Below are 13,196 nucleotides of genomic sequence, written 5' to 3' on the forward strand. Positions count from 1 at the left end.
ACAGACAATGGCTTGTTTTGACAGCATGTATCAGTTTTATACAAACAATGCTTTGTGTATAAAGAACTATACCTTTCATTGGCTTACGTTGAGAAAAAGTTATTTGTTTTAAAGATTACCTTTCCTTCTTTTTAATAAGGATCAAGTGTTTATACACATTTTTTTGAAATCTGAAATATAAATGGATTTCTCAAGCCAACACGGAAAGGCTTAGAAAAATAAGTGTATAAACATCTGCTAAAAATAAGTATACACCTGTAAGTTGTGAAAGTAATTACTGAATTGAAATTTTGCTCATTTTAAGTAACATTATTTCCGAAAAAGTGAAAAGTTGTTTATATGACGTATTAAAAGAGACGACTGAGCTCTGCTTTGATGTACACACTGTTTTTTGTAATGGACAATCTTAATAATCACAAAAGTTTAAACGATTAGTTTTAACATGGACACTGCACACGTTTTCTTTTATCATTTGGGCTTATTGTTCACGCGACCGTTTTGCTGTTCTTAACAATTGACGGCCACGGAGTGAATATATGTTGTCATCTAAAAATTAAAATTCAAGCATTTTTCCTGAGCACAACACAAACTCGTGTTGTGCTATGATAACGAGTACTGCATTAGTTATATTACCAAAAATGTCATAGACACAAGTAAAACTCCAGAGAAAACTCGGGACAGTCTGCAAACTTCGCCGGAACTTGCCCCAGGTTTGTCTTCTACATTTTTCAAGGTGGTGGCTGGCGGTGTTGGTTCTGGTGTTGCAAATTCTGGATTGAACGTTTGTGGCTCATGACTGCTTGGCGGCGGAGGTGGTGCCTCTGTGGTGCTCGGTATCAGGAGATGGCCGGTTGGCCATTGCGGCATTGTAGTTGTTTCTTCAGGGCCTGCAAATAGATAATTGTAGATGTATACTGTTATTTGATTAAAATATAAAAATCAATAATCTCTCTAATTTTATATGATACACCACAATACCTTTACAATTATAATCTGATTGGTTTAACTTACTTTTTAATTTTTTTTGGCGATGTCTAATGCCAATTTTACGGGCTTCCGTGTTGCTAGGATATAAACTTTACATATTTGCTTATCACATTTCTAAAAGTTGCAACCTGTACACGTGCCTTCTTGTCAGATATTAGTATATCCGTATGGACATGCTAGACTTGTCAGCGCATCCAGGTGTCCGGTCGTTCAGCCGACTTTCCCTGATAGTATCCGGACGTACCCGAATTGTAATGGGCTCACCCGAGTTGTTTCCGGAATTAACCGAGTTTTAACCATGCAGACTTACCGAGTTGTGGCCGAACTTACTCGAGTTTTATCAGAATTTTCCCAAGTTTTAACCGGACTTACCCGGGGTACTTCTGGACTCACCCTAGATTAAACTGGACTTACCCGAGTAGTACCCGAGTGGCGGACATTGGACCCCTAGCAATGTCTTGATATTCTCCGACAACCAGGACTCGTGGTACGCCGCTATCGCCAGGGCAGCTCCCGCCTCTCCGGGACACTGGGCCTCAATAAAGCCTTTCAAACAGTCAACGTAGGATTTAAAGGATCTGAAGAAAAATCATGTCGGTATCATCACATTGTACACTATTATGGATTAAATTACGGGTACTGTGTCGGTTATTTTGCTAGAGAAAGATGTGGTTTAATTCATGGTCATGTTAGGTTATTGAGAACAATAAGGTTTCTGGACAACTTGTCTTTTTTGTTCATTTTACAATATTTTGTTGAAGCAACGTTATTATTTTGTCCCGATAGGCCGATATTGTCAATTAATGATTGTCCTGTCATTTAGACTAAAATTTTCAAATTTATGGTGGAGTCATCCCTCGATTAAATGCAGGCATGTAATTATCTCGACGAAAACGGGGTATCTTTTTTTTTTAAATATTTATTAAGCACGGTACATTTATATATATATATATATATATATATATATATATATATATATATATATATATATATATATATATATATATATATATATATATATATATTATATAGATTATATATATATATATATATATATATATATATATATATATATATATAAAAGATAAGATTCGGGGAAGTAACATAATTAAATATTTTTTAGTTATAAATATACAAATATATGAGGAACACGGAACATTAAGCAAATATGCGGCAGGACTAGCATCAACATCCACAGTCCAAAATTGCCTACCGCATATATGTGAAGAGGGGCAGGTCTCCCTCTTATACATTACATAGTACTTATAATAAACTTTACAATATTTCATTTATCATATACTATTTGATAATTTTTCAAGAATGGTAGTTTAAATTTACACATTTTGATTTTTTTTACAGTAAGATACATTGCATAAGGGCATCTTTTTTTGAAAACAGCGCATACTCTCAGATGAAACATGTTCGTTTAAGATTCCACATTTCATTTTATATTTGTAAATTTTACATGCAATGAATGACAAAGTGTTATCTATGATAAACGAATATTTGTTGCTCGTGCAAAATAAAGCCAATGAAAATCAATTTCCATGTAACCATCAATATTTAGTATCAGTGAAATTTTCCGCCAAAGTGGCATTATCAAGTCACATTCAAAGATTAAATGTTTTATGTTTTCTGGCTTATTGCAATTATTACAATTCCCATTAATGCTTTTATCCCATTTAATAACCCATAGATTCGTGGTTAACAACAAATTGTGAAGTAATTTATAATTAAACTCTGATACAGATTTATAAAATATTGACCGAATCTTGTTCTTGTAAATTACATTAAGGTAGTACTTGTCTATTTGGAATTCCTTACACCATTTTTTCCATAATAGGTTTTTGGGATTTCTTTTTTATGAGAATGCTGTAGAAAATTAAGACGTTTTATTTGAAGTATTTCTAGCTTTCCTTCAAAATAGAAATGCAACTTAGTGAGCGAATTCGTGAAACTTATGGTTTGTAGATCTATTCTTGAAAGGTGCATCTTAAATTCATTTTTAGTTATGAAGTACTCACATAAAAAATTGTTTGTTGATTCCAAGAATTCTTTTATATCTTTTATTGTTTTGAAGCCGTTCTCATTAAAAAGGTCTTTTACTAGTTATAAACCACCTTTAGTCCAACTTGAAAAAAAATAGAGATTTACCCTTAAAACATATGTTTTTATTGAACCAGATATTTTGATTAGCAAAATTGGTTAATGAAATATCATTGCATTCGTTAAAGGCCACAAGGACCTCTTAATAGAACACAGGGAGAGAGTTTAATTTAAGGTATTCGATGTATAACGACCACATTTTGTACGTTATAAATGAATGGTCCGATATTCTTAATCATGATATCATTTTGAAGGTGTTATCAAATAAAAATACTCCACCAAAGGGATTTTCAAAATTTTGATTATGGTCCAACTAATTACACTTTGAATTTTGCATTGAAGTCTATGGACAATGTATGTTTTATTAAAATATTGTAAAAAGTAACTTAAAATTCCTAAAGCTCTTTTGGTTAATACATGCATAAACTTTCTCTTTATTGAAATATGAAATAAAATGAATCATTTACCGCAGATATGTTGACGAAATTAAAATTTTCTTTTTTTCATCAAGGGGAGATAACTCTTTAAAAAAATTTAAAGTCCAAAATGACCAGCTCGTTAAATGTTGTCTGTCATGTGAATTTGGTTCATTTCACTTTCATTGTTATCTAGCAATACATATTTAACTAGTTTTAAATGATTCAAAATTGTTCAATATCCCCTCATTATAAATTGAATAACTTAAATTCTTCGTATTTTGTAATGCTTGAATTGAGCAAAAATAGATTATCGATATTATGTTTAACTACACAAGCGATTAAAAGTGAAGATATACCATTTTTATTTTTATTAATTTTCGAAACCCATAAAGCTTTTATAGCTTTGAGTTTTGATTCAAAGTTTGTACAGTAAAACTCGGTTTAGTGAAGTCCGAGGGACCAATGATTTTACTTCGTTATATCTGTAATTCGTTATATCCATATAACAAATTCGTAATAATGAATATAGCGAATTCACTATATACATGTTCTCTTTCACCACACTATAAGTTTTGATAATTTGGGCTTAAAATGAAATATATTACTTTGATACTTTTAATAATTGGTTTGTGAATTGAAAAATATTAATGAAAATATGTTCATTCAAACTAATATGATAAATGATAGTGCAAACTTTTTACCTGTAAAGAAATTCGTTATAAAAATGTCAAATTTCGTTATTATTCACTTTTACGGGACTCAAAATGAGTTCGTTATATCCGTAAATTCATTACTAGTATATCAGAATTCGTTATAACCGTAAAATTTTGCAAAGATTTGTAGTACCAATGCCGCCTTCATTTATGTAAGGTGTTACGTTTGATGCGCTCTAGATTTCCCCAAATAAAGGAGAAAATTACTAGTATCTTATTAATACTTTTTATGAAAGATTGTTTTGGGTTTTCTAAAACAGTAGCCTTGAACAAGACCTTGGAGAATAAAAGAGAATTTAAAAGCTGATGATGTCTACATGACCAATATTACGTCTAAGTGGTATACGCCATTTGCAAAAGCAACAAACGATTCTCAAAACCTTGTACATATAGTCGAAAAAGTTACACCGCTTGTTTGCTTTATAGGGTCAGAAATTTCTGGTGATCATGGCATTATGAACAGCAATTGCTATTGCTATTACGTTATTGGATATGTTAGCAGATCTGTTGCATTCAGGTCAGTGAAAAAAGATATTAATTGTGCTGAGATATTCAAGTACCTGCAGAGGGACACTTCATCAGGTGGCCCGGCGAAAGTGACGGACATTAAGGGGTTCGTACAGGTTTCGTCCGCCTTGGTCTGAACTTCCTGTTTATCATAGCACGTAGTGTGTTGTATAAGGCCTGAAAATTGTAAGACGGGAGACACAATTAAATTGCGTAAAATGGAGAGAAAGACATATTGGGCCAACATCGCATACCTGAGTAACAGGTAATTCACAGCTGTGAAATTAAAGGTGACTGTGATATTTCAGCATTTCATCGTGCCATAAAAACATAATTTTGTAATTTTGTTATACTCTTGGGTGAGATTTTATTAAAGAAACAAGTGTCCGTGTCCGTAGTTGGCGTAAAAAGAATGTGTGTCCCATTCGATTTGAAAAAATCATGCACACATCCAAATACCCAATGATTACATGTACATGTATAAAGTATACACAATCCATAAAACATAGGTCCAGACACTTACCGAGAAAATGGTTCTTGCACAGAACTTCGACAAAATAGGCGCTATTTTGCATTTGGAAAAGGAAGTCCTCGTACTTAGCACTCCAGCTTGCCATGCACATCGTTAGGAGAGGCTCCATACAGGGCTCAAACTTGACATACGCACTGCATAAATTTCAAGATGGAGTTCCTTTAGTCGAACAATGTTCATCAAAAAATATTTATAAAAATATTTCTTGAAAAAGTGTCAGAACAGGTAAAAAGAAATGATGAAAACTGGATTAAATACGATAGTTTCTTCTCGGGTTATCCGGTAAAGCTCCGGAAAACACATCAAAAGTTCTAACATCATCATATTTAAATGATGTCGCTAAGCATCAAATTTTTCAAAGGCAGACTTAATTTTTTCCTGTGGAATATTTTAGGTTCAATCATTTACTTTGTTTAAAATCAACACAAATCTTAATCGATCATATCCACTCTATATTTTATCAATTAAACGTTTATTAAAACGGAGTTCTCAAACCACGTCGTGTATTGTGCTGTTGTGTTATAGTGTGCTGTTTTGTTATGTTGTGCTGTTGTAGTGCTATGTTGTGCTGTTGTAGTGTAGTGTTTTTGTGATATTTTGTTATGTTGTAGTGTTGTATTGTGCTGTTGTAGTGCGGTGTTGTGTTTATTTGTTTTGTTGTGCTATTTAGTTTTGTTATACTTTCATGTTAAATACTGGAATCTGATTGGTTAAGACGCAGTTAATAATATTTACTATTACCCTCAGCGTTAGCAACGCACTTGGCAACGGGTAACATTAAAAAATGTTACATGCGCGAAAATTATGCGCGTACGGTTCGCTGTAGAATTCACGTTATTCCTATATAAAAACAGTAAAATTTTCTTAAAAATTTTAAAAAAGACATTCAGTATAACAAAATAAATAGTGCCTGTTTGGGAGGATAACAGTTGAAATTGACACCCCTCGAAAACCATTGTCAACCTCCGCTTCGCGTCGGTTGACAATGGTTTTCTCGGAGTGTCAATTTCAACTGTTACCCTCCCAAACAGGCACTATTTATATATTGTTATACTTTCATGTTAAATACTGAAATCTGATTGGTTAAGACGCAGTTAATAATATTTACTATTACCCTCAGCGTTAGCAACGCACTTGGCAACGGGTAACATTAAAAAATGTTACATGCGCGAAAATTATGCGCGTACGGTTCGCTGTAGAATTCACGTTATTCCTATATAAAAGCAGTAAAATTTTCTTAAAAATTTTAAAAAAGACATTCAGTATAACAAAATAAATAGTGCCTGTTTGGGAGGATAACAGTTGAAATTGACACCCCTCGAAAACCATTGTCAACCTCCGCTTCGCGTCGGTTGACAATGGTTTTCTCGGGGTGTCAATTTCAACTGTTACCCTCCCAAACAGGCACTATTTATATAATGTTGTGCTATTGTAGTGTATTGTTGTAATGTATTGTTATGTTGTGTTGTATTGTGGTTTGTGTTGTGTTTGGCTATTAAGTTATGTTTTGATGTTGTATTGCGGTGTTGTATTGTGGTGTTGTGTAGTGCTATTTTTTTTACAGTTGAATCATCATTGGTCGCGGGGGACCAATATTAGTGGCTTTCGTTGGTAACTCTTGCCTCCGAATTTACATCCCCTCAAGCCAATTAACACCCATTTGTTTAATTTTTTTTTTAAATTATCCCGATTGCACTATCAACGAAATTACGTCCGAACGAACCAGAAAAATGTTGGCTACTCACGAACATTGACCCCCACAAATAGAAATGATTCCACAGTATGTTGTGCTGTTGTTGCGTGGTCTGTATTGTTGTGTTTATTGTGTTGTTGCGTGGTGTTGTATTGAAGTGTTGTGTATTGCTATTTTGTTATGTTGTGCTGTTGTTGCGTGGTGTTGTGTATTGCTATTTTGTTATGTTGTGCTGTTGTTGTGTGTTGTTATATTGTGGTGCTGTGTTGTGTTGTGTCAAACTTAGCACCACCTTTCAATTATCCATAAAAGGAAGTTTATCATGGACGCCAACGAAGCGCATTGGAAATTTTGTTTCTGTGTAGAAACTTAATGTCTACATGAGAAGAAAAGGAACGAATATCTACCTGCACGCCGCGTTGAGAAATGCAGAAGAAGGAATGGTCGCAAGACTCGTCAGGGCCTCGTACAACATGTTTGCGCACTTGGACATCTCAAAATAGTTACATTCTGTGTGATCAACACAAAAAGCAAATCAAAGTTAAATCGTCAATTTTATGGAATTCTTTAGTGAAATTTAGCATTTTTTAACTTTCTTTTTGGTGGGGGTGGGGTGTACCGATGTTAAGATTTGACATTTAGATAATACTTTGTGTTTAGTCCTGAACAGAATTTGAAATATAACAACCTAAAAGAAAATTTACCTGACGTTGATAGACAGTTGATCTTCACTTGTCCAAAGATTCCCTCCCAGTGAGAATTGACGAACATTGGGTCCCCATAACACGGAGCAGAAGCCTTGGAGTAACAGTCGGATAACTCGGTGAAATTCCTGTCCACAATGTAAACCAGGGATAAATTAATGTTTCGCTCAGACAGGCACTTATCAACGGGGGGGGGGGGGGGGGGCAAAGGGTCATTTCCTTATGTTTACTTAACTTTTCAAAAAAAGTTGTTACGTGCCCGTCAGGTACGTTTTAGGCCACTTTGCTGTTGTCTTTTGATGTTACTTTATTGCAAAAATTGGCATGAATATATCCAAAAAAGAATCTATACCTGCATAACACGGGAAATGTAGCCGGGTCTTGGAGGTTCGCACTAGTCAGATCGATGTACTGAACAAAACAGGCCTCTAGGTTCTTCTCATCACACACTAATTTGATAAAATGCAGTCTATATTAAAGTTATGAACATCTCCATATTGCTTTGGAGAAAAGTACCGAAAAAGTAAGAATCTGGCGCCGTTAGATATACTGATTAACAGAATACCAGGTTTAAAAGGGTTTTTTTCCTTGAAAATTTTTTATATTTTTTTTGCATTTTAACTATAGCATCATGACTGTCAACTACTTTGCAACAAATAAACTGTACGTGTAAACTAAGCATATTCAAATCATTATTATTTATGAATTTTTAATCATGTATCTCGTTATATACATATATATGTAAGGCATTTAGTGTTGCAAGTCCATACTACCAAAATAGCTCAAAAGAATACACAGCCAAATTAAATTCGTTTACAATACCGCAAAACAAGCAAGTTTAATCAGTCTAGACTTGCAAAAACTATATATTAATTGCAAAGACATCTACATACCTGGCTTCGTGTCTTTGCAAAACGTTTCTTTGTTTGTAAGCATTTCTTGCACCATTTTTTGGTATAATGCTGAGCCGGCTTCCGCGCATTCCCAAGAATACTGCGCGATACAGTTCCTCAGAACATCAAAATATCTATGCAGAAAGAATGGATTATATTATAATAGAGTGACAGGTAAGATACGCAATAAATATGTGTATGATACAAGAAAATACATGTATGCGTACGATACGAAGAAAATGTGTATGATGCGCGATCAAATATGTGTATGATACACGAATAAATATATGACCATGTATGATACGGGCAAATTTGTGTAATATACGCAAACAAATATGTGTACGAGGAAAATGTGTATGATACCGAACAAATATGTGCATGATACGGGCAAATATGTGTAGTATACGCAAACAAATATGTGTACGAGGAAAATGTGTATGATACACGAACAAATATGTGCATGATACAGGCAAATATGTGTAAAATACGCGAACAGATAATTATGTGTATGATGCAAAGAAAATGTGTATGATACGCGATTTAATATTTGTATGATACGGGCAAATATGTGTAGTATATGCAACAGATATGTGTATGGTAGAGGAAAATGTGTATGATACGCGAACAAATATGTGCATGATACGGGCAAATATGTGTAAAATACGCGAACAGATATGTGTATGATACGAAGAAAATGTGTATGACCGATTAAATATGTGTATGATACGGGCTAATATGTGTAGTATACGCAACAGATATGTGTATGGTAGAGGAAAATGTGTATGATACGCGATTAAATATGTGTACGATACTGTCAAATATGTGTAAGATACAAACAAGTTGCCGATCGCGATGGTCTGGGGCTGTCGACCAACATTAGCGATGGCGTCCTTGGGCAGGTTGTAGGATGCCGAGTCATCCCGCCAACGCTTGTACTAGCTGACCAAGGGTGAAAGAAAAATTACAATAATGTAGAGACTGAATTACATATTTAATCCAACAAAAGATATTGAAAAACATAATTTTTAAGGGGGTCGTTATTCTACAGGGGTCTTTTTTCTTCATGTTGAGTGTGCTCATTTTTATGAAATTGACAATTATATTCTTCAGACAAAGGGGTTATTTTTTTAAGTAGAATAATGACCAGGGGTCATCAAATGTAATGACCCATACTGAGACGATCTTCACCCCCATATATATACATGTGTATATACGTGTATATACACGATTCTTAGCGCTGGGAGATCACGCCTCATCTCTATGTTTGTCAAGCCAAGCAAAAAATATCTTCAAGTTGGTTAAAGATGATGCGTAAGAAGCTTATTGGTGTTATGTATAAAATACATTAGGTCGCCATGACCCTTGAAAGAAGGTGTAATAAGTAAAAGTTTATTGATAAATATCATTCAAATAGTGCTACGTTTAGAAGGCATTGATTGCTTTGGGGTGATATTACATGTAGTCATTTATAATCTTACTCCCAACATTTCTAGAAAATGCTGGAAATTGACTTAATGTTCGAGTCACAATTACACAGATAACGCCATGCAACGGATGATAAAAAAATCGGTCGTCCGTTCTTGAAACTCGTCCCCATCACCGCTTTCTCTCAAGATGAACTTCTTTTGGCTTATTTAAAAAGCAAAATAAATTCACAAAGCAACCCTGCAGTCAGTGTTCTGTATAAGCAACGGTCAACTTACCTGCAGAACTTAAGCTACACGGAAAACTCTCGGGTTGACGGTCCAACGGTTGGACGTTGGAGTTACGGTTCAGCAGCTGCGGTCAACTACCGTTCTGAATCACTGCATCGTGTTTTTGAGTAACGACCAATTACCAGGTTAAACGAATGCTCAATGCATGCTGGACTGGCGAAACGAGCGCGGATCTGGAGAGCCCCCCCCCCCCCCCCCCCCCCCCTTGAAATTCAAATTTATTTAACTCACACTGTAAATTTACGGAATATAGGCACCGAACTCCCAACCCCCTACCCTCCCACTGGCAAACACCCAAGTGAATCAAACTCCCTCGGAATCCACCCCCCCCCCACCCCTTGGAAAAAAAGTTTTGAATCCGTGCATGTCATATGTATACGTGTAAGTTCTGTGTAAAGACATTCAAATCCTCTAATTCGTAGAGCGTTTCCTGATTTTTATGGCATGGATGGTTGTGGTCATTTTTATACGATATAAAAGATAGATCTCTTCTAGAGTAGCTCTGTATAAGGATATAATTATATCTTCAATATACGCTAAAATAGTAATCTATATAGGAACATATTCAAATAAAGATGAAATAAAAATCTGTGTATTAAGAAATCATATCAAAAGATCTGTAAGGTCATTTTGGAGCTAGATTAAAAAAGACCCATTCTTGGGTTTAAATTTTTTCTTATTTTTTCAAAGAATTGATTTTTTTTCACTGTTGATGTTGTTTTGTTTTTGTTTGTTTTGGGTTTTGTTTTTGTTTTTTTGTAGCTTCTTGTTGGGTTTTTTTTTTCAGAGAGAGGGGGTATCAAAGGTATTGTAATTTGAAATAGCAAAGGCAATAAAAGGCAGTGTTTATACATGTATAAGTGATTCACTTATAGTAGAATATAGAAGTTGAGACATAGAGATAAATGCTGGAGTGAATACGTACTTACAAGCGTCTTCTAAGAACAGGGTCTTCATTTGGGGGGCCTCCTTACACTCGGCCAGCTGTTCCTCCGGACACACAAGATCTTGCCCGGTGACCACTGTAATGAATTGTATTGATTTCAAGGTTGTTATATTCAACCTGAATTGATTTCAGGGTTGTTAGATTTAACTTGAATTGATTTCAAGGTTGTTAGATTTAACTTGAAATTGATTTCAAAGCTGTTAGATTAAACTTGAATTGATTTCAAGGTTGTTAGATTGAACTTGAATTGATTTCAAGTTTGTTAGATTTAACTTGAATTGATTTCAAGGTTGTTAGATTGAACTTGAATTGATTTCAAGGTTGTTAGATTGACCTTGAACATAATAAAAAAAAACTAGAATGGCCTCAGCGTTACCAGTGTAAAATACCTTTAGAAGAAAGCGACTAGAAAGAATATCATCTCCAGATAAACGACATTTTTTTTGTTAATTCTTCCTTCAAATTAAATATTAACTATAACTGGTTTGTATGAATGCGGACAAATCCTGGGATTTATTACAACATAAATTTGACTTTGCGCTTCATATTGGCATATCGCAATTAAATACTTATGGTACTAGGTATAGAAAACGACTGAAAAAAAAATACCAAATGAAAATTTTTAGCGATGTCGCTGACAACTAATTTAAAATACGTTACACACATTACCTGCGATCATCAGAAAAAGTGAAATCCATCTCCCAGCTGCCATTTCTCACCTCTTAGATGCCCTGTTTACGAAAGAATTTTAAAAATATATGTATAAATCTAACTTTGACGGTCACCAACTAGTACCATTCGGACCTAGGGTTGACCAGATCCCCGCTGGGTTTATTCCTCTAATTGGTCAGCCCTGAATAGTGGACTTAATGATAGAAATCTCAGTAGAAGGTCGTTAGTCTAATCTTTCGGGTAGCTGTGAGCCCGGCAGCAGCCTTGTATAGCCGTGGATCGTGAGGTAATTATTCGTTGGGTGCTGGAATATTGCTGGATTTTTCTCGGATTATGTGTATTCAAAAACATAACAGGGATACAGGTATTTATCGAGTGTGAAACCGGTTGAAATGACATTGCTAAACAGTGCTAAACCTGCCCAGTATTATAACTTACCTTGAAACACAAATAAAAAAAAGGAACATGTATAAGATACTGCAATCTAATGCTTTGTCTTATTTCACCTCTGAACATTTATTTCATTATTTACTGGTTTTAGTACGCATGGCTAGCTGATCATGAGGAGTGAAGGCCCACATATAGTGCACTCCTGAAGACGTGAATACGGGAGGTAGACAATCCAATCAATGCTTAACTCCCCTTGCACCTAACCCCACCCACCCCCCTTTTTTTAAAACGAATCTTGCAAAATTCATGAAAATGATTAACATCGGCCTATTTATTTCTGAAGTAATGATGGGTAATGAAAAATAAAGGCATTCTGGATTAGTCTTTATAATCACCTTGTTTCGTGTGAAATCTCGTTATGGCATCACAGATAAACACTTTTTATTCATATTCATTTATTCGCATGCCATTTTTCTTCTACTCTATACCGGACGAGACTGACGTTTCAAAAAGGTTTTGCAGTCTAAAGGTGCGGTCACGTGATACAGTGTTTAATCCGAATTCCCATCCGATTGGAATAGGACACAGCTTCACAAATCACGTTTCATGCTGCTGTTATAAAACAGAGCTTCCGCTTTTATCTTATATCTATAAACGTTTGTATTAGTACAGCCTTAATTCTTGATTTAACATTTACTCCTTTTTACTGCAGAATGGTGGTGCGTTTTAATGAAGACGTTAAATTTGCAAATAATTGTTGACAGTCCTTTTTTAGCATGTATAAATTAGAGAATTTGATAAGTTCCAAATGCATTGTCTGAAACTTAACCTCAATGTATACATGTAACAAAAATATACACTGTACATGTACCACTAAGTAAAACGATCCTAAAGTTCATATGCAAGTACAACACAAATA

The 13,196-nt window shown here is 34.7% G+C and overlaps 1 protein-coding gene across 1 annotated transcript; it reads right to left on the reverse strand.

The window, feature by feature from the left end:
- Positions 1–15: 15 nt before the first annotated feature.
- LOC105339460 (uncharacterized) lies at positions 16–12,169 on the reverse strand. The gene is made up of 10 exons (XM_011445019.4): positions 11,885–12,169; positions 11,195–11,291; positions 8,555–8,688; positions 8,014–8,110; positions 7,662–7,789; positions 7,365–7,467; positions 5,256–5,398; positions 4,786–4,909; positions 1,402–1,565; positions 16–887 (listed from the first exon to the last, which is right to left on the reverse strand). Exons 1-10 carry the CDS (start codon positions 11,925–11,927, stop codon positions 625–627), a joined length of 1,296 nt encoding a protein of 431 aa, XP_011443321.3. The 5' UTR covers positions 11,928–12,169; the 3' UTR covers positions 16–624.
- Positions 12,170–13,196: the final 1,027 nt, after the last annotated feature.

The sequence above is a fragment of the Magallana gigas genome, chromosome 4, assembly GCF_963853765.1.
Source record: "Magallana gigas chromosome 4, xbMagGiga1.1, whole genome shotgun sequence".
NCBI lineage: Eukaryota > Metazoa > Mollusca > Bivalvia > Ostreida > Ostreidae > Magallana > Magallana gigas.